The sequence below is a fragment of the Phytophthora sojae genome (genome assembly GCF_000149755.1).
Source record: "Phytophthora sojae unplaced genomic scaffold PHYSOscaffold_2, whole genome shotgun sequence".
NCBI classification, from domain to species: domain Eukaryota; phylum Oomycota; class Peronosporomycetes; order Peronosporales; family Peronosporaceae; genus Phytophthora; species Phytophthora sojae.
The window spans coordinates 7,702,564-7,729,957 of record NW_009258116.1 but is presented as its reverse complement, the minus strand read 5'-3'; the positions used below and the strand labels follow the sequence as shown (position 1 = coordinate 7,729,957).

General features: G+C 53.4%; 7 protein-coding genes across 7 annotated transcripts; 5 read left to right on the top strand and 2 right to left on the bottom strand.

The window, feature by feature from the left end:
- Nucleotides 1–3,937: 3,937 nt before the first annotated feature.
- PHYSODRAFT_487845 (hypothetical protein) lies at nt 3,938–4,108 on the top strand (the record flags this gene model as incomplete). Its single annotated transcript, XM_009522194.1, has 1 exon — nt 3,938–4,108. A coding segment is annotated over one exon (171 nt), but the record flags the coding sequence as incomplete, so codon positions are not given.
- Nucleotides 4,109–4,470: 362 nt separating this feature from the next.
- PHYSODRAFT_381144 (hypothetical protein) lies at nt 4,471–4,824 on the top strand (the record flags this gene model as incomplete). The annotated part of the gene is made up of 2 exons (XM_009522193.1): nt 4,471–4,620; nt 4,726–4,824. Coding segments are annotated over 2 exons (249 nt in total), but the record flags the coding sequence as incomplete, so codon positions are not given.
- Nucleotides 4,825–4,830: 6 nt separating this feature from the next.
- PHYSODRAFT_481724 (hypothetical protein) lies at nt 4,831–5,112 on the top strand (the record flags this gene model as incomplete). Its single annotated transcript, XM_009522192.1, has 1 exon — nt 4,831–5,112. A coding segment is annotated over one exon (282 nt), but the record flags the coding sequence as incomplete, so codon positions are not given.
- A 4,122-nt stretch (nt 5,113–9,234) lies between these two features.
- On the top strand, nt 9,235–9,705 carry PHYSODRAFT_429013 (hypothetical protein; the record flags this gene model as incomplete). The annotated part of the gene is made up of 1 exon (XM_009522191.1): nt 9,235–9,705. A coding segment is annotated over one exon (471 nt), but the record flags the coding sequence as incomplete, so codon positions are not given.
- A 2,034-nt stretch (nt 9,706–11,739) lies between these two features.
- Nucleotides 11,740–14,729, top strand: PHYSODRAFT_326259 (hypothetical protein; the record flags this gene model as incomplete). The annotated part of the gene is made up of 2 exons (XM_009522190.1): nt 11,740–12,771; nt 12,846–14,729. 2 exons carry the CDS (start codon nt 11,740–11,742, stop codon nt 14,727–14,729), a joined length of 2,916 nt encoding a protein of 971 aa, XP_009520485.1.
- Nucleotides 14,730–19,634: 4,905 nt separating this feature from the next.
- Nucleotides 19,635–20,645, bottom strand: PHYSODRAFT_487212 (hypothetical protein; the record flags this gene model as incomplete). Its single annotated transcript, XM_009522189.1, has 1 exon — nt 19,635–20,645. One exon carries the CDS (start codon nt 20,643–20,645, stop codon nt 19,635–19,637), a length of 1,011 nt encoding a protein of 336 aa, XP_009520484.1.
- A 923-nt stretch (nt 20,646–21,568) lies between these two features.
- On the bottom strand, nt 21,569–26,798 carry PHYSODRAFT_256437 (hypothetical protein; the record flags this gene model as incomplete). Its single annotated transcript, XM_009522188.1, has 2 exons — nt 21,569–22,391; nt 26,777–26,798. Coding segments are annotated over 2 exons (845 nt in total), but the record flags the coding sequence as incomplete, so codon positions are not given.
- Between the last annotated feature and the right edge of the window lie 596 nt (nt 26,799–27,394).

Below are 27,394 nucleotides of genomic sequence, written 5' to 3'. Positions count from 1 at the left end.
TACCTAAGTACTTAAGTATCCATTGATATGATTCCCCCCTTCACAACTGAGCAGAGTTGCCGCGGTAAGAGACTTGCGAGAGCTGAGTACCGTTGGGAGCCAATATACTAAACTAGTATGAACCGAAAACCTTGAGGCTTTGCAGGTGGACATCCGTTACTCTATGAGTCATCAATATACTAGTAGTAGTCACCATATCGCAATATTTACAATTGCATAACTGTAACCCGCGGTTTCGTAGCTCTTTTTCCAAGTAGTTCGCGAAGCTATTTGCTAACGATCAGGGCTAAGAAAGCCCAAATAACCACTGGTATTCTATCAGAAATAATTCACTGGGCATCGCATTTTTTGCGCAATATGACATAAATGCGTGCACCAGTACGAACAGTATTTGCTGTTATGAGCATGCGCAAGTTGCTGCAACACGGTATAATATCATCCTCAACGAGATGTTTACACGAACTGCATTTATTGTTTTGGTAAGATGTCTCTATTTCCAAACTACATTAATTCTGGGATAGCAGTAAAGCTGCAAGCGCAGCCCAAATCCGATCATTTGAAGCCGATCAGATGAAGCCTCCCGTTAAAGTTGGATTTTAACTATTTAGAAGGTTCTAGACTCAGAAATTAAGATACAGAAATTGATGAAGGTGAAGATCTCACATCAGAATCTCTTACTCAACCCGAAAAGCCCAATCTCGCTCAACTCGAACGCGGCTCATTCCCGAGTTTGCAGGATCCGTGGACGAAGGACCTGTAGAGGAGGTTGGAGCGGTTGGTATTCCGCAAGGCTATCCTATTGCTTCTTTGTTACTTTAATAGGACTGGGTACTTGGCTTCACATAACATTGGTCTATTGAAGATAACCTATTTTATCTAAAGCTATTATGGATGCATGGAAACCAAATGACAATTTTATTTTAGGAAATGCACCATCTCCTGGGTCCGTTGAGCTTACACTTCGTTCTATCGCGAAAAAGCTGGGTTATGTCGGCGGAAGGGCAGATGCAAAACAATAGTGGAGAAGCTTAGACCCTTGTATTTTGTTGAGTCCTCAAGACGACCAACGAATAAAGTTGCTTCAATATTAGTGCAGAATAACATACAAGTTGTATAGTTGTAGTGAATTCCAGGTCCAGCTTGGTGTCACCGTAGCATAACCCAAGTGCGTCAGCAGCACCGATTGATGACAATGGATGATCTCTTCGAATGATTACTCTCGACGCTGAGGTGGCTTACCGCGTAAACAGGTCGAGCAGTTGCGTGGCTCGACTGAAATGTCCAGTCGAGCTACATGAGGATTTAGTAGGCTCAAGTGCAAGTTTATTCTGTTTGTTCACTTCTTCGAGCAGCAGCTGCCTTCTAGTAGCTTTTAGAAGCTGCTTCTCTCGTTAGGAGGCTGGTGAGGCCACGGGCTGGTTACCATCAGACACAGTGCCTCACCCCCTTCACTTTCGATTCTTCCTAGCAATACACAGAGCCCTACTTCCGTGCGGGTTGGCCCCCGCATCATTGTGTGTTGTGTTGCTTGGAACCCGGAAATACTACAATAGTGCAAAAAGTATAACCGCCAAGCACTACTATTTTATATAGTATTTTTGTAGGTAACACGCTACCTACGTGTACTATTTGTAGTATTACTATAGTTCCAAATTTGACTTGAAATTTGTATGGACGTACCAGTACTATATTTCTATACAGTCACACCTCTATAAATGACACCCAGTTCGCTCGGTCTAGGACGCTGTTTCAGTTAAAGAATTGAGCAGATAAAGAAATGGCTACACTTCTAATGGCTACATTTTCATAAAACATTGTTAGGTGCACAAGGGCTTTCTTTACCTGGTACCCCTCCAGCATTTTCGTACTCTTGTTTTGTTTCGTCTTCACACAGACAGAACTAACGGTAGGCGCGATATTGTCTGTTCCTACTCCTTCTTCACATTGGTATTAGCAGAGTCGCATCCCCTCAGGTTGTACGTGAGTTTCAATACAGTGAGGTTATAGGAATATTTGTTGTCCCGATATCCTGCCACCATGCCTGCAGTTTTATCTTTTGCTTGGTATCTACTGCATAGCCCCTAGTTGTCTCGACATCATAATATTTTAGTTTTTCGTAAAATATATATGTACGCTGCGCTGATTGTAAAATACTGTGGCTAGCTTATTTATCAGTATTTAGTTGCTGCAAACTCTTTGTTCCAACTTAGCATCCCAAATAAAATTTCTCTATTCGCTCGATTTGCTGTGGCGGGAGTAGTGGTAGCAATGGCATACGTGAGAGGAGGCAGGCAAGTGATTGAGAAAAATATATGAGTTTGGATCTATTACTGCGGCGTCAATTTAGAGGGTTGAAGCGCCAACAATGGCGACCATTTAGAGAATAAAGAGGTTTTTGATCAGTTATAGAACACCTATAGTGAAATCCATATAATCCCGTTTGCAGTCGAGGAATCCTAACCAGATAGGGAACACATGGTCAGTTAGAGGGGTTCATTTAGGGAATTGTCACTGTACCTGCGTCAGTGAATTCAGACAAACTGTCACAATCATTTTGTCAAATCTCAGTGAAAATCACTGATTTATGGAAATTCCTCCAAAAATAAGCTGAGATTTGGTGCTCTCGCGGTATACTATTGGCTGCTCAAAAACAGCAGGAATAAGGGAAATATAACAATTTTCGTAAGCCCGATTTTAGATAGCATTAGTTTGTTTTGCGAAATGGCTACAATTATTGGCGATAATACACCAAAATGGTACCATTGGAAAGCTTGGTTAGCTGTCGGTATAGTGCCGTGCAGTTCGCTGTCGTAGAACGCGTGCGGAAGGCGTGATATTCTTTAATATTTTGAGGTTTTTTTAAAGTAATTTCGTGAGCTTGCACACAAATCAAACTTCATACCTAATCATATGGCTGAGACCATATATTTAGCGAATCAGGTGAGATCGCAAAAAATGAGGTTAAATTGAATTGTCGATTCTTAAGTGAGCCAGAGAAGTAAATAAGGCGGAATGTCACCGTGCAAATCGGCATTCCTAGCTATTAGAGCAAAATAATGATAGCTCTGTAGGTGTCAATGTGAGCCACCAGCTTTGATAGCATGCAATATGTAAGGTGGCAAAGTATTTCGAGATAGTGTACTAGATAGTCAACCCGGTCAGACGCTGATTGGCATGAAAGACTCCAATCTCCGGTCTGTACTAGTCCTAAGATGTCTTGGTAGCTCTTAGCCACCGTCGCTAAATTAGACAGAGTCCCACCTGCTTGTCCAAGCAGGATTACTCACTCCTATTTGCTAATCGCTTAGGCTTTGTAGCTAGGTTTATCCTTATGTACGGATATTCAAATCCGATTAAGATAAATGTGTTAGCTAATAAGGTGTGGACATTTCAACCGCGTTTTACAATACGTAGGTATCCTTTCAGAGTTTTTAAAATATGTCGCAAATTTACAGGATCTCGACTACAACAAGGTATTCTTATTGTGGTTGGAGTGTTTTCTTAGCGAGTTATCTGCATCAAGGAAAATATGCTGCTTTTTGGACCGCCGACCAGTTTACCGCAGCAAAACATCTCGTTGTTTGTATAGGCGAAACATCCCCCTTAGCCATTGTGGTAAAACGAATACACACTTTGGTGAAAAATAGTACGCATGTTGGCTTTTCCTGCAACGCATTGCAGATTTTCTGGCGCTGTCCTCCAACGAGTAGGATGCAGTTTCATTGGCTACAATTCTCTGAATTGCTCTTCACGCAGGAGTAGAAAAAAAGCTTTAGACAGCAAATATGGCCGATAAAAGCTCGCCAGATGCTACGTCCCCATCGGCCGATGCAAAGGCCATCCGGGACGCTTGCATTTCGAAGGCCAGAAGGATGAAGTTAGCGGAGAACACCAACGGGATCAAGAAAGGGATTTGTGAGTAGCTTTCCAAGGAGGATCTCAATACTGTGCTTTTATCGTCTCTATTCATGGCCTGAACCTCCACGAGTTCACGCCTGTCTTCTTTGAGCGATTTTTGGTGTACAAGCGGGATAAAGCCAAAGCAGTAACGCTTAGTGGGTATCGGAGCGCGATTAAAGATCTGTATCGCTCCAAGAGCGTTAATTAAAGTGCCTGTGGAGTATGGCGACGAAATGAAACAGCTTTTCTCTGGAAACAAGCGCCTCGGGGTGAGCAAAATCAGACTAGTTCGCCTAAAACCTCTGGCAAATAGCCCTTGGTATGTTCGTTTTGTAAGTCGTTGTATAAATCTACTATCATCCACAATGGCAGTAGGGTTTCTCTTCGCACGATGTAATGAAATTCAATTTGCAGGTCTGCATCTGTCCAAACTCTCCAGGCCCAGACCATATTGAACATGGATGACAGTGTTGGCGCTTTTTTTTTAAGACAAAGACTTACCAAGACGGTTATGGCCCGCGTAACCCGCGCCATCTCTATGTAAACCCGTTTAATTCTTAAACGTGTTAGGTGAGTGCACTGGGTATGTATCTGGCCTGCAACCCGCGCAAAAAAATCGGGACCGTTGTACCCAGGTTCCGACCCCAAAACTCGATTCGGCAAGGCGATGGGCGGTCGTCTGAAAAAAGCAGGACTGGTAAAAGCTATGGAACTCACTCAGTGAGAAAGGGAGTCTGTATATTTGTGTGTGGTGGAAGCACGCGGGGGGGGGGGGGGGGTCTATTGTGAGTGTCTGCCTACGTTGTGGTTGGTCTCTTGGTGGAGTACTGGATTGGAGATCGGGTTTTAGGACGCGTGGTTGCTGATCTACCTGCAAATGCTTCTAAGTTCGCTGGGCTGACTCCGCATTTTATTGATAATTCTGATGACGTGGCAAATCGGTGTCTCGCCTCGCTCGTTCACCAGGCCGATTTTCTGCTTGATTGTCTTCCCATCAACCACCCACTCCTGGTTTCTACGATTTTAACGAACCCATCCGTTCTTGATGATCTACGAGAACATGGAGACTCGAAGTGGATGGAAGGAACCGGAATACCTCCGCACATTGAGCTCTACAAAAACTGCATAATCAGCAAAAGGAGATTGACGCGCTTCCGGGCATTCTTGAGCAGCGTATGGAAAAAGTACTGGAAAGAAAGGTGTAGCTGCTAGCGATACTACACATGAACTTCTACGAGAGGAGATTAAATATATCTCATTGGGCTAGGACGTACACAGCAATCCGAGCTGGCAGCTTCTTCCAGCAGATTGCGTCAATATTGTTTATGGGGTGGGTGCTTTCACAAACTGCCTGGAGATTTTAATTTTCCTAGCATTAACCCACTTGAAGCTTCTCGGTTGTGGTGGCCAGCATGACTTCCCGCCATACAGAAGTATTTCGTCTGATGACCTGGGCACATAAAAAAATAAAGCAACTCTATTAGAATAGTCGATAACGATGAGGCATTTAATCAACGACATCGAAGCAGAGCTAGTCTCACCCATGCCAAGTATCCGTGATGAAGCTCACACTCGTGCGCTGTTCAAATGGGCTACGAGGAGTTGTAATTTTAAGTGCAGAGCTAGCAAGTGCAAGCGTAGAACGACACATCTCTAGTTAACCACCGTGTTGAGACTGGTACGCGAAACAGAGCCCCCGCGGGCACGCACCCTTCCTCTCAAGGATCGAAAGCGCTCTGAAGTTGCTCACGGCAACACATCATCAGGCTCTCCAATTGGCGAGTAGTCCCAATGGAACCACAAGCTACACTTGTGTCTGCGACATGTACTCCCCAAGGACATGGCATATAGCACGATCGCCCGCGCTACTGCCCACGTCATCGTCCGTATTGCAGGAGGTATCTTTACCGTCGTCCGTGGCTGTGCTGCAACCACCGCCTCCACAGCAGACAACAACTCGGCTCACTCATGGTGCAGCGTCTCCTCCAGGCCTGCAACTCAACCCGCCACTAGCAGCGCTTGCGCTTCAAGCGTTTGGGCAGTCAAGAAAAGAGAACCGTCAGTACCATCCTTCGCATAGATAACTATGCAACATCGATTAGTAGCAGCAAGCTTAGTAGCACTAAGCCTATCGAGTTGTGTTTCGAACTCGCGTATCAAGCGCGGTGGTGGAGAGCTATTGACAAATCGCTAAGTGCCCTTGCTTGACCTTGACCCAAGGATCGATCTTTATCCAATGAGAGGCGGCGCCTAGCCACCGTGAGCGCAGCGACTTCGTCACGTCTAAGTTTATGGGCACAACGGTAAGTGATCCCCACCACGTATACTAGACACCGTAAACATCCGTACATGTATAATATATGTATACGTGGCGTGTATACACAACAAAAACACAAAGTCCTGCTAGCCGCTCGGCACAGCCCCTTATTCGCAAAGACATATCGTAGCCCATAAGTCCCCGCCTAACCCACGCTTTCCCCAGAGCCTCGATGGCATCGTGCGAGTATGACGTCCGCTCCGGGGCGAAGGCGTTCACATTCCATAGGTATGCATCACGGAGGTGGCAACTCTTACGTAGTGCATTGTCGTGTAGGAAAACACGAGTTTACGAGCCCTCGCCCTATCAACCGAAGTCTTAAGGACGAGCCCTACCAACAACACACGCCGTCTCGGAAGAGTCGGCGATAGATTGTCGGGATAATAAACCTGAAGACCAGGTCCGATCCCTTATACGGGCTGGAATGTGTCTCCCTGTGTGTTGCAGGTCAGGTAGGTTTACCCTTCGTTAAAATGAAAGAGCACCCTCAGCCACGAGCTACGACCGGGATGCAATGTGTAATGTGTGCTTTCGCACTAAACCTCTGTGATCCCTCAGAAAGGAAGGGTACCAGGCCAATCGAAGCCACTTACAGGGGCGCCGGGGCGAAGCCTCGGCTAGAAGTCAAATACACTGGGGGGTCCTTGCCTCACACACAGTCAAACGTACAACTGTACATAGAGGTCTCTAATACCTCCCAACACTCGGCCTCCTACTCACTCTTGGCCTTACCAGGATGAACACTCGGTCAATACACCTTATGCTCGCCGGCAGACATACCCCGTGCAGCCGAGTGTATCCAGACCCTACGCTAAGTTTAGTGACTTACCGTAGACGGACTTGACCCTTGTGTGGCTTGGGGAAAAAAATCTGCTCTCTGTTAATGGTTTAGAGGCCGTCGGGCCTCGCCCATAACCAATCCCTAATGTCTATTCAAATATCTAGTGTGGACCGAGCTTTCGAGCTGATCCCACAACCGGACGAAACTTCGTCCTAAATCCGAACTCCTACTGGGCATAAAGTGTACCCAATATGAAACTTCGGAGGCCTCGGCAGGCGGTTTTTTTTGATCCGCCGAGACCCTCCTGTCACTCCGTGGTCTCTATCAATCTTCTGGGCACTAAAGCGCGGGGAATGGGACCGACCAATCAGAGCCCTCGGTCAGCCGTCACTCGCAAGCTCAAGCAGTTAGACCTCGGCCGGAACTCGCCCATCCGCAGTCATTTCCCGATCTCACAGCATGCGTGCCGGCCTCATCGCATCGGAGCGGGCGTGCCACAAGTGCGACAACGTCATGGTACTTTCTGGCGCACGTTGGCGCTGCTCGAAGTTGAGCTGTAGGGTGGAGAGGAGCGTGCGGACGGGCTAGTTCTTCGCCCGCTCCACCGTCCCCATCTCCAAGCTTCTGAAGGCGCTCTACTTTTGGGCAAGCGAGACACACGTCATGGAGGCCGGCCAGCACGCCAAGGTGACGGCGAAGACTGCGGGGAAATGGTACGCGTACACGCGTGGTATCTGCTCCGCGGAGATGTTACGCTGCGATTTGAAGATGAATGCATTTATTTTGATCGAAACTTTGCGTTGTGTAGCTTTACAATTATTGTTACGATATGTAGATCGATGAAGAAGGACACGTGGTAACAATTGACGAAACCAGTATGAAGAAAAAGTAGAAATACAACCGCGGAAAAATGTATGTAGACTGCTGAGGTTTTGGAGGTGTGGATCGGACTACGAAAAAGTGGTTCATTAAGGTTGTCTACGATGACCGAACCAAGCGCAACTTGTCCCAGTTTATCAAAACGTACATCAAACCCGGGTATGTGTATTTTTAAATGTTGCGGTACGATGCTATTCATGCTAACTTTAATTGCAAAGAACCCTTTAAATGTCTGACCAGTTTAAGTCCTATGTGACTGAGTGTTGAACGGTCGCACGAAGGACACGCTCTACACGCTCGAGAACAACATGTTCCTTGCTTGCATGCGGTACACGCACCAGTAGGTTAACCACTCCAAAACGTTTGTGGATCCATCCACCGGTGCGTTTATCAACCGCACCGAAGGAATCTGGGGGGGAGGGGGTAACCAAGGCCCAGATGGAAAGCGAGCGCGGAATGAAGAAGGTCGATGTGCCCAGCTACTAAGATCCGTGCCTATGGCGCACCTGGTATTTCGATCACGTCAAGAAGCCCAAGCCTAGCGACTACTTCCATGGCCTGGTGGCCCCGGCCGGACTGCGAGAAATTGCGAGGCGGGGTGAGGGGAGTTGCCTTTCGATGCCTCGCAGCTGATCTTCGCAGAGGCAATCCGGAAAATGAAATTCGCCCAGGCCGGACTGCGTCTACCACCACGCCAACCCGAACCTCAAGAAGTCCTACATCTACCCCCAAAATTTGTCCGAGACTCTAGAGCTCATTGCGTGGCACCCACAGAAGTCATGGACAGTTTGCACCTCAGCCGAAGACGCGATCAACGAGTCGAAGGGGTTTGCCCGTTGCCCGTTGACTCAAGGTGAGAGGTTCGTTCGATATCAACAATTTGAAGATTGCTGCCGTTTCGCCTCGCATATAACCGTGAAAGTAGGGACACCATTAGGGCATTGGCTTCGGTTGCCATTCCCGTGGAACCGGCTGACTGGGATTCGGTTGAGTCGGATTTTGTGTGCCACGGCTATCCAGGTATTGATGACAGAACCGTAAAAACACACAAGAAAAAGGTTTACCACACAGATTATGTGATATCACATAGAAATGGTAGCCCTCACACTAATTTTACGCTTAACCACACTAAATTAGCGAGTGACACACGTCGAGATGTAAGAACACATCAAATGCCGAGGAAGTTGGAGGTAGGAGGAGGAGGGTGGGGTGGGGGTGGGGGGCTTCGAGTATTGTGAAGTGAATCCGCCCAGCGCCCTACACGATCACGAAGAGACCATCATGATTGGTTGAAACTACACCTAAATCCTGACCATGATTCGCTATAAATTGACTGGTGTGCGGCCACCGTCTCAAGATGCCTCCAAGCTACACGTGGACTACGATCTGTAGTGACATGGCTCGCGAGGATTCCCAGCTGCTGATGGAGGACATGAAGTTCTTCATCATCGTGAAAAGCCAACTGGTTCCCTGCGTTGTGTGCGCGCTGACAAGGCCAGATAAGATGCGCTACCAGCTGCTACGCTGCTCCTCGGAAACATGCCGGGCTGCGACGCCGTATGAACCATGCCCATGGATGGGGAAGGTGTTGACCTGTCAAGAGCTCCATCGGGTGACGATCATGGAAGTCGGTGCCCATGAGACGCTCGTCAGAGACCCACAGAGGCCCAAGATGACACCTCGACTGAAAGACTACAGCCGCCAAATGGCGACGCAAGGGTTGAAGCCAGCTCGAATCCGCATGGGCATCGCTCGGCGTTTTGGCTTGTCGGAGACCGACTTGCCGACCCTCAACCAAGTGCAATGGTTCGCTGCCGCGTACACCAAGGCTAATGAGGCGAGGCGGGTGAACGCCTTGATCGTCCAGGTGTATAGCGCACTATGCTGGACCGAATCGGTTCGGAGTACCAGAGATATCCGCTGCAATCCGATAGTCCTCGGAGCACAGGATGTGAACCGGGGGCCGGGAGGATCGCTTGGACTTGGCGTGTGTCCTTGTGTCAACCCCTATAGGTATCGTTTACCTTTGGCGGACCGGACTTCACCGAGTGAGTTGTTGTAAATACAGAATCGAGTCTGCTGGGTGTGTTCCTGAAACAAACTACACCGAATGAACAGAAAGTCAGACCGAATCGAAGGGACCACAGTCAGATCCACAATTCAGTATAACCAACACACAGAAATACAATGCCGAGCTAAACGTCACAAAATATATAGCCACCACATATTCTTTAAGACCCTTGGGTGGGGGGTCTATACGCCAGTCAACTTACGAGCCGTCACCCAAGGCACTGGTCAACACTGGATGCACACTCACTTACGCGCACCACCCTCACAGAGTGAGGGAACAATACAAAATATAAGTCAATCCTATCACACAGTAGTCAATCAATTCAGTCTCGGGGGTGACTACCTCTACCGCCTAAGACACACAGGATGGAATATGAAATGGATGCCCGGATAGCGCACGCAAATTGGAAATAAAGCTCTCACAGATCACTCCAGGGCGCGACACCCCAGTCCCTGCCGACTTTGCCTTGGTACCTTTGAGTCCCCACTACACCAGTGCTCGCAACACCAGTGAGGCCTTGAAACGTCCTCCGTTTTAAGATCGCACGAAGGCGGATCCCACGTATAGGCTCTTGAAGACGTCAATGTCAGGGGGAATTCCCAGCCCGAAGAAAGACGTCCGCGTGTTCTCGGCAAATTGGTTTCTGTTTGATCTTACGTTTGGCTAGCTATCTGTTTCACTTCACTGACTTCTAATAAAGGTTTCACTATGCTTGACTTGTCTTGGATATGCTTCGACCTTGTGCACGGGACTTCGATCTTCTTGCACTGAGCTTGGGTATGCTTGACTTGGCTTGGTTATCGGGCACCTTGTCGACGTCAACGTTCCTTCGGCAACACTCACCATCTGGCGACAGAGGTACGTCGCATCACATCCGCACTGGGCTTCTGCGTCTAATCACGTGAGCCATCCTGTGTCGCTTGACGTTCTTGGTCGATCCGGTCCTGGATTGCTGCTACACACACAGCAGTACTGGACTTGTTGTTGGTGTGGTCACGATCCAGTATGGGCACCAGGGGTCAGACCTAATTGATCATCCGGTCCGGCCTCATTCAGTACGGCACCTTGGCCTCCGGTGCGTCGCTACCGGGTGCACCACGATCCAGTCCGGCAAACAGTGTACTTTGTCCAGCGAGGTCTTGGGCGCATGGGAGCATGGTGGGCACGGTGAACTTGGGGGTTGGTCCGATGTCTTGACGGAGCCAATGCAGGCAGCAGCCAGGATACGTTCACTGGCTGCACTTGCGCGCCTTAGGCTTATCCTGCGGTCAGGGAAGTCGGCGGACGGACAGGATGTGTTACTCCACACCGAATATGAGCGCTCATCCGGTGGGCACATCTCCGATCCTGTGAGCCCATGCTTACTGCAAGCACCGGGTCCCGCCAAATCCACCATGCGCATCCACTATCCACATGTCACACTCCACGTCACTGGATTCCTGTTCACTGCGACCAGTCACAGTCAGGCGAAGGGTCGTCCCATCCCAGCGGTCAGACATGGGTGCGAATAAAAATCCTTTCCCACATCGTGTCAACCGCCCCTCTGCTCAGGTTCTTTCACAGAGGATCTTGCCACCGAGGTGACAGGACATGAACAGACCCACACACGATGGATCCCACTCCGGATGGAAGGGGGTACCGAATCGCAAAACCGTTGAAAGGCTCTTTCCCAGAACTCAAGTCAGCCATCGTCTCGTCTCCGTAGCAAGTCTCCACACGTCACAATCAAACCGTCGGGAGCAGCCGGCTTCACGTCACAATCCATTTTCGATCGCGAGACTCATCACCGCCATGGAAGAGGTCGGCGACAATGCGGGGACGCCTGGCAGCGGACTGCCGGGCCTGGCACAACCTCCGCACGCCCCTCCAGATAGAGAGGGCGCTGTGGGTGCCAACTCGGGCTCAGGCGGAGGCGCCGGTGAAGCGCGCGGCGAGCGCACGTCTTCTGGCGGCGTCAATCAAGTTGATGGCGACGTCGAGATGTCCAGCGCTGACGGCAAGGACGATCCCTCGCACAGCAAGGCGCCGTCGGAGGCGTCTGACAATAACAGCGACGAACACAGAGGGCGCATCCTGAAGACAGAGGGCGACACGATGAAAGAGCGCCTGGCAGCCAAGCAACGCAGCATTCCTGGGCGCGTCCTGTCCGTGGTCGAGGCGCTCAACATGCCTGCGGGTAGCGGCCTTCCGGAGCGACGCAATCCTGCGCCACCATCCAGACCGGGCATGACCGCAAGCTGGGAGGCACCGAGTGGGTATGCACCGGATGGCGCGTTTCGTTTTGTTGGGGTTCCTGCTCACATGCGTCACCTCGAAGACGACCGCTACATGCGTGACGGATACGCTGGTCTCGAAGTGCTCACAACGATGGAATGCTTCTCAGCGACGGACCTGGCGGACCTGAATGAGCTGGTGGGCGAGGCCGAGGACGTGAACGAGTTCTTTCTTCGACCTCGCGCCGGGCCACCACCCAGTCCGACCGAGTTGGAGGCGCTGCTCGACTCTGTCCAGATGCGTCGTGAGCTGGCATCAATCTTGTCGGTCTACGATCCTCACGATCTGGCACTGCGTGCATTCAGTATGACTACGTTCATGCGCCGCTTGTTGATCCGGTACCGGACCATTCGCGGGGAGATGCAGGCGACCGGGTCGTCCACGATCGAGAAGCTGTTGACCGCCCAGAAGCAGAGCTCCAAGTTCGAGGCTCACGTCACGCGACTGCAGGGACAATGGAGAGCTGTCTTCAATGACCTCAAAGAGACGAAAGAGGCAACAGCGGCACGGTACCGGGCGGACTTCAAGAAACTCATGGCGGAACACGAGGTCGAGAAACAAGCGCTACGAGACCGAATCGCTGCCTTGGAGTTCAAGCTCAAACATCCAGTACGTGGGTCGAGTCCCTCGAGTCTGAGGTCTTCAACGTCGACCGCATGATGAACCTCCTTAACAGGAACCAGACTAAGGTGACTGGCAACTGGAAGCGTCTGGAGGAGTTGTTCAAGCACCACCGATCCGGTACCACGCCCCCCACCGAATGGCAGACTCTGATCTCAGTCACCTCTGCAGATGACGCATTCACCGATCCCGGGCCGTTCGAGTTCCGACACGACGGCGACACCGACACGGAAGAGAAGGGCAACGACGGGTCTGAATCGAGTGAGGGCGGCACAGGGTCGCGGGGCAAGCGCGTCACTATTGTGGATGTCACAGGCGAGGCTCCACCAGGTAAGACTTCCTCGTCAGAACGTCGATCCAGTGGCGGCAAGCGTCGTCACAAGGCGGTGGCTCGGGTCGTGAATCGCCCCATAGCCTGGGATCCCAACGAGGAAGATGCGCGCCCCATGGACCAAGAATATCCAGTCGATGAAAACCTTGCATGCGCTTCACTCGCCGGGCTTCCCGTTGTGTGGCGCAAGCTTCGGACGGATCTTCGGCTGGCCATGCGGACTGGATTGACGTACTCAGAAGCCACGACGCTGTTGAACAGTGACGAAATGGCCCATCACTTGTTCCATCCTTACGATCTGTCCTGCATGCTGGCTCAGATGATGTACTGGAACCAACTGGACAAGGCTTATTGGACAACCTACGTGCCAGAACGATACTTCCTCCACGCGGAGAGCATACTGGATCGCTACGCACAGGATGGCCTCGAACCGGATCGGTGGCCCGACCAGATGGACCCCACACAAGATGACAGTGAGCTGCTCTTGGACGAGAACGAAGAGGACGTTGACAACGAGGATCGTGACGGCAACTGGGAACCCAGCGAGGAGGCTCAAGCCAAGATCGACCGGATGGAAGCTCGTGAGGCAGCAGCGCGACAGGATTGCACTGAGGTACCGGACGCCAACGCTGCACCGGATCTCGTTTTGCCTTCGACTCGTAGTCCCAAGCGCAGGGCTAGTTCGGTGTCATCTCAATCGGATTCAGCCACCACTGGGTCTGGCAAGAAACGCAAGAAGTCTCGACTTGGTGATGAACGCAAGAAGTCTCGACTCGCTCGCAAGGAGATGAAAGATCTTACTCCTGAAGAGCTGACCGTGATCGAGGAACCGGGTCGAGGCATCACTTCGTGGCGCCACAAGGGCATCCTGACCACTTTTGCACCCAGTACGACTTACGCCGTCTACCAGTCCGCAGGTTTCCCTGACTACGCACCGAACCACAACAGCGGGACGGGGCCACTCAAGGATCGCTTCAATGTGGACGAGTACCGGGCGATCATGGAGACCCGACCGGGCGAGCGGATGTACAAGCGTCGTGTCATCAACCTCCTCTTCCACAAGCGTTACGCCTTGGGAGTGAAGGTCCACGTCGTGCTGACCAAGATCGTGAAGTTCATGAAGGACAACACGCTGGTCATCTGGTACGCGGGACACTGGGTGACGTATCCGGAGGACTCGTCGTATGGGGTGAAGGAGAAAAAGAAACGCAAGGGTCTGCATGATCCTGCCATCAAGAAATACGCCGAGTTGATCACCGAACTTCTGAAAGCAGGAGCCCCGAAGACGATTCTGTACGAGCCAGGCATCTGGGTGTATCCTGCGAAGGTCTGTCCCTGGATCCTGTTTGACAAGTCCGAGAAGAAACCGGATGGGAAGCCGTACACGATGGCCGAGCAGCTCGAAATCCTGAATCGCGAAGAACCGGCTCGCATCCAGTGGACAGGGTGGACCCTCGATAGGATCATCGCGGATCGTCCGACGCACATCCGGAAAATGCTGCTGTCTCCCGATGAGCGTGCCAACAACTGGGTCTGCGCTGATCACCGTAGCTAGTTGCACACTCGGTGTAGCCACAAGCTAATCTCCACAATTTCATGTCATTCACGTTCATCACCTCACTACTTCATCTTAGTCTTATGTCATGCAGTCCGTCTGCTCGTCATTCTGTCGCTCACTCTATTCAGGGGCGCAGTCACTGGTCGATTCAGTCGGTATCTTCATTTTTCCACTACTCCACTCGAATTCTCTACAAATTCAGCGTCGACAGTTCACAATCAAAATCACATTCAGTTTCAGTCAGGTCACACGTCGGCGGTCAGGATCGAGTGTTCAATCCGGTACTAGACACTGGGGTGGTCATCACCAGCCTACATAGACTGGAACCTGGCACTCTGATTGAATTCATACAGAAGCGCATCACAATTGAGCCTGGTCACTGGTAACCACTCAGGATCGTCGTATCCTTTCCACTTGATCAGGTACTAGCGGAATCTCTTGGAAGTACGAGTGCGCTTGGCCCACCGGAGGTCCAGAATCTTTTCCACTTCGTACTCATCATTCTGTTCGTCCGGCTCCCAGCTGTCCTCGGGCAGCAGGGCTGCATCGAAATCGTCGTCATCATCCCGATCGAGTTCCGCGGTAGGTTGCTTCGGAAACAGAGCGCGAGGCTTGAGGCAGCTGATGTGTACCCAGGGGTTAACACGATATCCTGTGTCCTCCACCTTGAGTTTCACTCTGAAGTCATCGTGTACCTCTTCGATCCTGAACGGCCGATGCCACATGTGAGCCAGCTTGCGGCTCAATCCGGTCTGGACTTTCGGGATGTAGAGCCATACCGAATCACCTTTCTCAAATCCTGTCTTCAGCCTCACGCACAATTCTCTCCACTTGCGTGTCTGTTCTTCCGATCGTGTTCGCTTCGCTTGTCTCTGGAGGTCCTCGGCACAGGCTATTGCGTAGCTGTAGTCGCGCTGAAATTTCCGACGCCACTCGTACGCAGTGCGTTCAGGCACACTGGATGGTTTCGGACCTAACATCGCCGTCACCGTGCCTTGCGCATCCCAACCGTGTACCAGATAGAATGGAGTGCCCAATCGGGTCGCGTCGAACGAGGTGTTGAGGGCGAACATCAGTCGCTCAGCGTGATCATCCCAGTCAGACTGGTCAGACTCAGCGATGTAAGCGCGGACGCTCCGGATGACGGTCTGCACCGAACGTTCCTGTTGGCCGTTCGCTTGAGGACGATATGCCAACGTGGCGCGCTGACGACTGCCGAGTAGCTCCCGAAACCGAGTGAAGACCTCACTCATGAAACGTGGGTCTTGATCGTGTCTGATCATCGACGACTCACCGAAATTCCGGAAGACTCGCTCTTCATAGGCATCTGCTACATCATGTGCCGTAGTAGACGACATGGGTTTACACATCACGTAATCAGAGAATGAATCCTGAAAAAGCAGTAGGAAGGTGTTCCCTCGTGCCGACTTGGGCATGTGCGTCACAAAATCCATCAACACAACTTCAAACGGGCGCCTGGGCTCGATGTTACCAGGTGACGGTCCAGGGTTGGGAGGTCGCCCCTTTCCATTTGCACAGTCAACGCACTCCTTCACAAAACGTTCCACGTCGGCATACATGCCGGGCCAGTAGAACTCGGAGCGTAACCGCTCGTGGGTGCGGGTAATTTCCTGGTGTCCACCTTGAAAGTCCTCGTGAGCGTAATGCAGCAAGTCAGCGTGCAGGGTTTGTGGCACCTCAAGACGTGGCTCATCCTGTACGTCCCGAGGTCGATCTCGAGTAGACCGCGCGAGTCGATACAGGATGCCTCTGGCATCCAGTGCAAACAAGTCCGAGAGCTTCGCGATCTTGCGAAGCCGCCTCGGAGAGAATCGATCCAGGTCGCCACTCAGATACGCTTTGACTTCCGAAATGAACTCATCCTGATCTTGGTGTGCCTTAATCCTGCGCCACCTCTCGGCTTGGAACTCCAACGGACCCAATGGGCCACTCGACTCTGTCTGTTCCTGTGTTTTCGATCTGGTCAGGACCGCCATGACTCGAGCACAGTGAGGTAACGGAGCAGAACCGGGGTCCTGTTCGACATTGTCTGGTGACCCCACATCCGGTGTCACCACCTTCTTAGCAGCCGATCCATCTGGTGCATCCTGAACTCCCTCACTCACATCCTGCGCCACAACCACTGGCTTCATCAGCTTTTCGTGGATCTTTGACACTCGCTGCAGATGGATTCGTTCCTCCTCATCCTGGACAGTCCACGTGATACCCAGCGCCAGCGTCTTGGAGGCCAGGTAGTCCGCGGCCGAATTGTATTCACGTTTCACATGAACGAGCCGAAGCGTACTGAATCGTCCTTCCAGGGTTTTGCACCGAGCCAGATGTCGTTGAAGGTTGGGTTGGTTGCAGTTAATCAGCCCTTGGACTTGTTGTATCACAATGCGAGAGTCTCCAATCACGATCAGGTCTTGAACGCCCCGATCCAGTGCCATGGTCAGTCCATTCAGTATGCCGTGATATTCTGCATCGTTCACAGTGACATCACTCAGGATGAAACCTTGTGCATCCAGTACGCTCCAACCAGGCAGGCTCCACAGGATGCATCCGCAGCTTCCTTGGCGAGTCGACGTCTTGGCTGCTCCATCGAAGCTTAACACAACCCCCTCAAAGTCAGCGACCAAGATCTCCATGCTCATCACCGGTGGTGGCTTGACCCGCCCCTTGGCTGGAATCAGCGACTCTGCGATCCGGTCCAAGTGCTCTCGGGGGGGGGGGGTGATACCCGCACCGAGTATAGCGGCTAGACCGTCTTCATCTCGCTGGATTCGGCGAACTTCCAGGTCCCACTGGGAAAGAGTGGCGCCCCATGGTACGCAACGTCCATCCGCCGACTTGGACTGAATCACCCACTTGAGTACCGAATAGCGGGTGTACACGATTATCGAACATCCTTCCAGGATCGTCCTGAATACATCCAGTACTCTCATGATCGCGATGACTTCCTTCTCCGCAACGTGATATCGGACTTCCGAGTCATTCAGTACACGCCCCGTGAAATGGACGGGCTGAATCAGTCCGTCATACTCTTGACCGAGGACTGCACAGGCTGCCCACTGGTTCGCGTGAGGAATGATGACGAACGGCTTGGTCCGGTCCGGATGACGTAACAATGGGGTCGACACGATCTTTCGCTTCAGGATCTCGAACGCTTCCTTCGCCTTCGACAAGTCCCTACCGGATCGCACTTGGTCGTCGATCAGCTCGTACAGGACTGCAGCTACCACCGGGAAATCCTCTATGAACTTGTGGTAGTAGCTCAGACTGCCGAGGAAGGACTGGATCCCCTTCAGAGTAGACGGGAATGGTAGATCCAGTACGCCTTTAGCGATCTTCGGCGTCGCCCTGAGTCCGTCTGCACTGATCTCATGAGAGAGATACGGGATCGAGCGCTTACCGAATTCACTCTTCGGTAGACTGACAGAGATGTTCCAATACCGCAACCGAAACAGTAGCGCATCCAGATCGATGCAAAGTCGATCCCACGTAGGCGCCCCATGCGCGATGACGTCAATGTACGAGCTCCGTCCTAGGACAGGGCCCATCTGCATCGGTGCCGGGATGTTACGTCGGAACACAGTCATCTGGTCTGTCAGCGCGGGTAGACGTCGGCCAGACAGGATTTCGTCGTCCGATCCGGTGTCGCTCCCTGCGACGTTGTCCTCTTGCGGCTTCAAACCCAAATAATCCAGTACGTCCTGATCCACCTGAGCTTCCTTACCAGGTGGTAGTCGAACAAAGCCCCACAGACAGTTGTTGAGCATCTGCTGGTACACCAGCGGAGCATTCTTCAGACCAAATGGCATGCGTCGCCACTGGTAGTGACCGAACAGCGACACGAACGCCGAGATGAGCTTCGCTCCGTCATCCTGATCGCCCAGAAGCCGCTGGCCATGTCCAGACTCATAAACCACATCGCGCTCTCGAACCCGATTAGCAGGTCGTCAATGAGCGGGAGAGGATAGTTGGACAACTGGATGAACCCGTTCACGATCCGGTAATCAATGCACATCCGGATGTTGACCCCGTTCTTCTTCAGTACGATCACGATCGGTGACGCCCAGGGTGACGTAGATGTCTCGATCAATCCAGTCTCCAACTACTTCTTCAGCAACGCGTACACCTTCATCGCAAGGTGTGGCGCGACCGAGCGTGCCCTCTGTGCGACAGGCTTAGCGTCTCCCACATCCAGATCGCAAACGACTCCGCGAGCTGGGGCAGGTGCCGCATTTCCATCACCTAAGAAGATACTTCGGTGGTACCTCAGGATGCCACGCAATCGGTGTTCGTCGTCTGGCGTGCTCACGCCAGGTTCGCCAACATCCGCCTTGTCAATGTCGCACTCGGGACTTAAATCCTGCACCTCCGGGAGGAGTGCGAGTTGGTCTCGCAGCTGGGAGAGCAGATCGCTCCCTTCATGAATGTACACGGCTGGTTCAAAGTCCAACTCCTCCACGCTTAGTCGCATGACCCGCTCGTACTCTTCTTTGAGTTTCTGCACCGGAGTGCAGGGCAGGATACCGGATGGAAAGTCGGAGACATCCTCGTCGGTCACATCTGGTGCGTCTTCCGACACTTCGTCTTCATCCGGTGTAACCGCGTCAAAGAAGTCCTCGTCATCTCCATCCTGTGCAACATCCTCATCCGGTGCGACAGCCTCGAAAAACTCTTCGTCATCCGATTCGGTGTCACTGGTGAAGTCCTTAGCACCACCCGGAGTCGCACTAGACGTCACAGTCGGGTCAGTCTCTGGTTCCTTCGTCAGCGGTGTTATGCGCTTGAAGCTCGGTTCTTTCTCAACCAGGTCCTATCCTCACCGAGTTCCACGATCCTGTCCGACTCGGTCACCGGATTCTGCAACACCGAGGTGAAACACGTCAGGTCCTTCTACCCGTCCGGATGTAGCATCAACTTGGTCGGCCATGAGTACTTCGCAGGCTCCACGGCGGGCGGTTCACGATCCCAGAGTGATTGCAGCCGACGTTGTTCCCTCAGCTGACCCTGTTTGGACAAGGTGTTCTCGTAGATCATCACCTGCCACTCCCTGTATGCCCTCGATCCTGGACGGACGAACCGTCCTACGGTCGGAAAGAATCCATACTCCACAATGTAGGCCAGCGTGGTCCCGGCCACGATCCAGAGATTGTTGGACGAGATGTTTACGACCTTGACTGCCTCGGGCCAGGACTTCGCTCCGTACACGATCTTGGTCACCCAGCGATCACCACGTCCAGCCCACACCACTTCTCGCTGTGGGTTGGCTTGGCCGAACCGGATGCGCACAACAGCCTCCTCACCGGGTCGAAGGTACAGGGTCTCCGGCGCTTGGACTGGCAACCTCATTCCTTGTCGGCGTTGCACCTTGTCCCCGTACATGAGCACAGGCTCTTCATCCGGTAACTGCAGAAGTCCTTCTCGTACACATAACCGAACGCCGGCACAGAACATAAAGTTCATACCCAATAGCACGTCCACACCTTCACCGATATTCGCAACCCAGATGTCCATGACGTACACCACTCTCGATCCGAGCGTGATCTTGACTTGCGTGCTAGCAGAGATGTAAGTGGTATTGCCACCCAGTCCGGACACCTTGATCTGTTTATGCCGGTTGAGCTTGATCTTGAGTCTACGCGCAAGATCCAAACTGATCATACTCACCGACGCTCCGGTGTCCAACAAAATCTGCAAGCGGAAGTCGTTCACTGCGCCATGTACCGTAGCCACCTCATGCGAATCCTTGTCTGGCTCATGATCAACCCACCATCCATACCGCTCACCCGGTTCCAGCCGAAATTCGGTCGGTCCATCCGGTGCTCGCAATTCGGAACGGCTCAATCCAGAATGATCATCAACTTGGTCAGGCTGAATCAGGTCATCGTTGCTCAGAGAAATCATGCATTGTTGGATATCTTGGTGGCTGATCCTCAGCTCTGGTCCGACGTAGGCTAACACACACAATTAAGGGGCCTTCAGCCCGGCGCGTACTGGGTCCCCACCCAGCGGGCTTAGTGGTTTAACGGCTCCCCTGAATTCGCCTTGTCATCCAATAGCTGATCCAGTAGGTTCTTCAGTATGTCCTTCAGTGCTCCATCTTGTGCCAGCTTCTTCAGTGCTTCGATGGTCTTCATAAGTTCACACGGCCCTTCATGAAATCGTTCACAAGTCCTGCACGGGTTGACCTTGCACACGCGCATCGGGTGTCCGCGTCGGTGACAGCGATCACACACGATGTCTATCCAGCAATTCTCCTGTCGGTGTCCAGGCCTCTCGCACTTCTCACAGAATTCATTCCAATCAGGATTGCTTCTTCTCGGCGACTGCGGCGCGGAGGGCTGACCGAATCGAGACGCTCCTGACTGTTGGCCAGGTGGCGGCGGTCTCCATCCTGAGCCCGACATCACCCTGAACACTGCGTACCTTCATCCAGCACTGGCGGTACCAGGTCGGGATCCACCGGTCGTGTCGAGGCAGGAGGGACCGAGTCGTGCTTTGGTGCGACCTCGACTCGGTGTTCATCCACCTCGTCTTGGAAACGCACATGACGATCCTCTTCGTCTGATTCATCCTCGCTCTGAACGACGTAAGCGCGGCCAGGAACCTTCGGTCTGAATCGCTCGCGTTCGCGGTCTCGATGCACGTTGCCCGCGCGGAAGTCGCGTGGTCTGGATGCCGAGATCTCACGTCCGCTGTCCTGGTGATCGTCTTCGTATTGACGCAGAATGAACTCCAGGTCGTCGATGCTGTGCAGACGCTGGCTCTTCAGACTGGATCGAAGCTTCGACTCGGTCAGCTTCCGGATAAAACGCTTGATGTGCATCTCACGCGTCCTAGATGACTTCTTGAACTCCATATTCGCCTTGCAGGCGGCCGCATTCAGTCGGTAGAAGAAGTCAAGCGCCGATTCAGTCCGTCCTTGCTCGATCGTGTAGTACCTCTCCGAGTCGGACATCCTGGACCGGCAGTACTTGCGCTTGAACGCATGGGATAGCTGGGTCCAGTCGTCTCGTACATGCCTCGGCAATTGTGCACGCCAGTGGCGAGCGGATGTAGGAAGCTTCAGGCGTAACTCGTACACCTTCATGCTGTCCGTCCAACCACCCTGAACGGTCAAGGTGAGGAATCGCTCCCACCATCGTGTCCGCTCATGGTACGACGCCTTGTCGTCGAAGTCTTCGAGTGAGTTTGAGTTCACGTACGGCCGGAAGTTCATCACCGTCTTGCCGTCCTTCGTCGTCACCGACGTGGAGTGCGTGGGCACGTTCGCGAGCGAGTCGTCGGAGTCGCTTGAGCTGTAGCCTTCGTCGTAGCCGTCATCAGAGCTCGAGTCCGGGTCGGATCCGGAGGGGTCACCACTTCCGCGACTTCGCCCACCGGATGGACGCTTGCGCGGTCCTGACCTGGTGTCCTTCGCATCCTTGGCAGGCTCCTGCTTCACGGGCACCTTCTTCGCGTCCTTCGCGGGGGCATCCTGCTTGTCCTTCGCCAGCGCAGCTTGAACAGCGCGCGCCTTGGCTCCCGTGGTTGCTCTCGCCTTGAGAACGCTGTTGATCGTCGCCTGAAGTTGGGCTGCTAGAAGCTCGTCGGCACGCGGTGTCGGAGACTGGATGGGCGCCTGACCAGACTGGATAGGCACACTGGATACTGGGTACAATGTCTCACGCCCGGTCTCTGTCTTCACATGCGACACCGAATCAGATCCCGATGTTGCTTGAGCCACCGGATTTTCCTGGCGTGTTGCACGAAGGTTGTGTAACTGGTGGGCCTGAAACCGCTGAATGTTCCGGGAAGATTCTCGCTCCCTCTCCCGCTTAGCTTCAATCTGGTGGACCTTCTCTTGGAATGAATCCAGTTGAGCGTTGAGTCCCCGTTGCACATCTTCGGCCCATCGGGTTCGTTCGACTTCGGCTTGCGCTTCCTGTTGTCGCCAGCGTTCGGCGAACTCGGCGGCAGCGCGCTCGTGCTCCAGGCGTGCTGCCTCGGCGCGGGCGCTCTCGATGGCAGCCGCCACTTCATGCGCCTGCATCGTCGACATTGGAGACGTGCTGGGCACGCTGGGAGGCTCCGGGACGGGGGCGTCCGGCCTCGATCCGGTCTGCACACTGCCTTGAGGGGTAGCGGTGCGTCCGGCGAGCTCTTGGATCGCCTGGAACGCGCTGTGAAGACCTTCATTCAGTCGGGCCGCGTTGGCAGCGGATGCCCCCTGGTTCAGCTCCATCCTGACCAGGGCTTCCTGCGTCTGGCGCATCGTGTTGAGCGCAACTTGGGACGCCCCGGACATTACGGACATCGCTGAGCGGCTTGATCGACCGGATCGAGTCGACCTGCTCGACCGACTCGGTGCGCGCGTCGATCTCGAAGACCTTCGGCGGCGCATCCGGTCCTCGTCACTGGAGTCAGACTCACTTGGTAACGGGCTTCGCCTCTCGCGCCTGGACGTCGTTTGCCGACCGGATGAAGCTCTCGACCTTCGGTCACTCCGGACGGTGGTGCGATCGGACTCCGACATAACGACATCGTCCTGATCCACTGCCGTCGATGACCGAGGGAGTGCTGTCCGGGTGATCTCGACGACTCCACCGCCTGCACCAGACTGGATCGCTCCTGCCTGCGCGGGCATCACCATGGGTCCGTACCGAATCACGGACATGTGCCTCGCGGCATCGTGTCCGGACCACAGCGACGACGAAGACGAGCTGCCTCTGGACGATCGAGCTGCTGACGCCGCACTGAACGTCGACTCGTTGGATCCAGCCGTCGTCCCGAACAGGCTCGAATCAAGATCCGAGGGTGAACGAGATGGCGGACCCGGTTGCGCCAACACTCCAGTACCGGATGCGCGCTCAGACTCGCTGGACGCGTGGTACGACGAGAGCGAAGACAGCGACGGCGTGGACAGCGGCGGCGCAGCCGGGATCGACGACACGGACTGGGTGGACGGCGGGCGAGGCGGTCCGTGCTGCGGGCGCTTCGAATCCGGTTCGCCGGTGGACGACCCTTGCGGGCCTCGTGTCCTCCGGAGGCCGGCCACTCGTAGGCGCAGGACGAACTCGCGACCCAATAGTCCAGCTTCGTAATCCGACATCAATAGATCTCCGTCGTTGTCTTCTGCATGGTAGTCCAGGATCGGTGCTCGCACAGCTTGTGACAGTGTCGATCCAGTGTTTCCAGAGTTCGACTCGGTCTGGTCTTGGGCGTCTGACGCATCCAGCACGATCTTGAAGGGCACACCGGATGCCAACTCGCGCCACTCGATCAGCTCGAACGCGAGGAAGTGCTGGACGTCCTCGGCCACAGAGCGCACCAGACTCGGCGTGACTCTGGACGACTGCGACTAGAACCACATCAGGATCAGGTTGTGGAACCTGAAACCGGCAGCGAAGAGGAGAGACTGAATGAGCGCAACGCACTCGCGCGGCGACAGGATGCTCGGCGGAATCACGATGCCGGAGACATCCTGTGCCAGGCACAGCTCCAGCCGTACCGGACCAAGCTCCACGATCCACGCAGCGTCTTGACTCGCCATGGCCATTCGGTCCGACAGGTACTTCGACGTCGCCAGCGCGGCAGTCCACCATTCGGTGAAGTCGGGTGCCGCCTCGGGTCAGGCGTACTCCACCTTGAGCGGAAATGCTGAACTGGGTCCGACCCTGACGTCGTGTCTCCTCCTCCACACAACGAGCCATCTTGATCACCATCGCACGACACGCACTCGACTTGATCCCCCGTGGTCTGATCACAGCGTGCATTCGTGCAGTCAGCAAGCACTTGGCACGAGTTCTCACAGGTTGGCCCCCAGTACCCGTATTTGCACAAGCTACAAGATACAAGCGTCCCATCAACGGCGTTGCAACTTGTGCTACCGCTCGCGCAGTTCTGAGCGCTACAGGGCCGATCACACTGAGCTCCCCACCAACTGGCGCTGCACTGCGCCCCGATGTCTAGCCCCACGTAGTCGCTCACCTTAGCCGCAAACGTCTCATTCTTCGGTCGCTGGTAAACTTCGGCAACAAAGTCCGAGGCGTTTGGGTTAAGTTCACCGAGAGATGGAGGCACCGACAGCGTGAGGAAAATTTCACCCGTCGCGCGGAGACCTCAGTAATGTTGACGAATTCTGGGTCGATGTCGGTCATGCCAAGTGTCCACACGAGAATCGTCCGCAACGCGTCCATCTTCTCACCAGACAAAGCCGACACCGTATCGATCGCTGTGGAGAGAAGCACCTCCGCATCGTAGGCGGTGGCCACACACCCGCTGAACAAGCTGAAGCTGGACCGGTCCGAAGACGACAAGACGTCTAGCTCCGTCGTCGTGTTAACAGCGCGAGATACTGCGAGCGAGAGAGGGATCGAGACGTTGACTTCCCCATAACCGGCGTTGCCATTGTACTCCATGAAGTGAGGAAGCCGACAATCCCCTCCGTGCCACAGCGATGACTCGTCGAGATATTGCAAAAACAGACCTGAAAACGGGTCTGGGTATTGGAAAGTGCTGTTCAGCTCTACAAACACCAAGAATTCAGTCTTGACGCCCACTTTGGCGAGACCATTAGCAGTGACAGAGACGCCTGGAAGGACGGAGTTAACTCGAGGTCCATCTCCAGATCGATGCTGCTCTGAGCCAACTTGCTCGACGTGTTGGTCGTGATCTGCACGTCGTGGAATTTCTCGGAGCGAAGCTAACCCACTGTTAAGCTTTGGAGCTCTGCAGTCGCACCGATGTTTACTATGGAGCCATGGGGTTGAAGCGACATTTTCCTGCGCAGATCCAGCCCCATTGTAATCTCGACGCTGATTCCCGTCTCGCCCAGGGGGATGGTGAAGCTCGCGTTCTTAAGCTGCGTCGTCTCATCCAGAGTGCATCCATTCGGCGCATACAGGGCCACTTGGAGGTTGGCGTTCCCCGCTAATTCCATCTCGATCGCTTCTTCAAATGACACCCCGACAACCTCTACATCTGCGAACATGGACGCGATGGAGACGTTCAGGAAGCAGTTCTCGCACGTGATGCGGCAACAGTTCGTGGCTGGGTCGGACGTGTCGGAGCAGTTGCCAGTCTCAAAGATCTGGTAGCTGGAGTTGCTCACAGTCACAGTGTCGTTCTCCAAGTTCCACGATAACGTACCAGTCGTCGTGTCCTCAACCGCGGTACAGCTCAAGACCCGGCATGAATCATCATCAGTCGTAGCATTGATTTGCTGGCAGCGTCTTAGTATCGCCTTCGTAGCCGCATTCAGTCGTGCAGTCGCTAGAACTGCAACTTGCACTGCTGCTCCGTCCACTTACTGTCGACCTTAGCCCAGCACTTGTCGACGTCGATCTCCCCTACGTCGTCACCTTTGTCCCCGCAGTCGTATTTGCAGGAAGAATCCTTCACGAACCCAAACGTGCTCGCCTCAAGTCTTCGAGCTTGCGCTGTAGCATCGACCACCGACTCCGTCCGAATGAGGCTGGTGATGTCGGTAGAATAGAATTTGATTCTGCAGTCTGGATATAGTTGAGCGAAGGTCGCGTGTTCCAGCTCGAGCTTCACTCGACAGCTCCCAGGAGAAGAAATGACTGGTGAGAGGTGCTTGGCAATGCTCAACACGTGAAAATACGCGGCTGTTGTGGCGAATGAAACCCCAAAGAACGAATCCCCGACAACAACTCGCCCCACTGAAGTCTGTAGCGCTTGTTGACAGTCAGCAACGACTAGTGTAGCAACTGGTGCTGACTTTGACACGTCGGAGTTATCGGTCATAGTGTCGAACGTCTCCAGGTTGAGCACGTTGGGGTGTTGCCTGAGGTTCCAAAGTGCCGCTGTCGTCGTGCAGTTGTACGCGAGGTGCGTACTCGGAGTATCCCGACTCGGGACGGCCAGTTCGAGTCTTCGATCGCTTGACTGGTGAGAAACCGACGCCCCACCTGTAATTTCCGGAACAACGAACATGGATCCAACTACGTTGGTGTTGGCTGTATCGATGCGGTGCAGTCCACCCGCAAGAGTAGTGGGTCATGGAACATTACGCCGGCAGTTTTTTTCCTTACCGTAATTTACCACCGAGAACATTCCTGAAACCTTCTTTCGGGACAGCAGCGATTTCAACGACGACCCCTCTCGACCACTTGAGAGCGAGAGCCACGTCTTTTCGATATGAGGGTAGTTTTAGAACCTCTGAACCGGTCAGATCTAATAGACGTTGATTTGACGACGCCCACTTTATAGCGAGAGCCACGTCTTTTGGATCTTCGGGACCGCTCGTTCAAACTACATTGTCGATTTGCAGATCTCACTGTAATCTGCATTGTTGTTATTAGCTTCCCGCCACTGTAGTTGGTGTGAGCTGGATGTATAGGCATGCTTGCATACACTACAGCAACCGCGACAAGTTGAAGTCGTTGAAAGTTTCTCCAGCTGGCCACACCTGCATGCATGCAGGCAAAGCAAGCCTCGAACATTACCGTGCGTACGCACGACGTTGGTGGCAATCTTGGATAGTCTTCTGTGCTCGTACAGCTGCAGCAACAACATGTATTATCTGCCGGAAAATTCAACGCCCAGCAAACCCCAAAAAGCTGGAGAACGTTCGAGAAGAGAAGCCCGCGCAATAGGCGTCGAGCGCGCTGCACGCCGTGGTCTCCCGACACAATATGCGTACTCTCCGC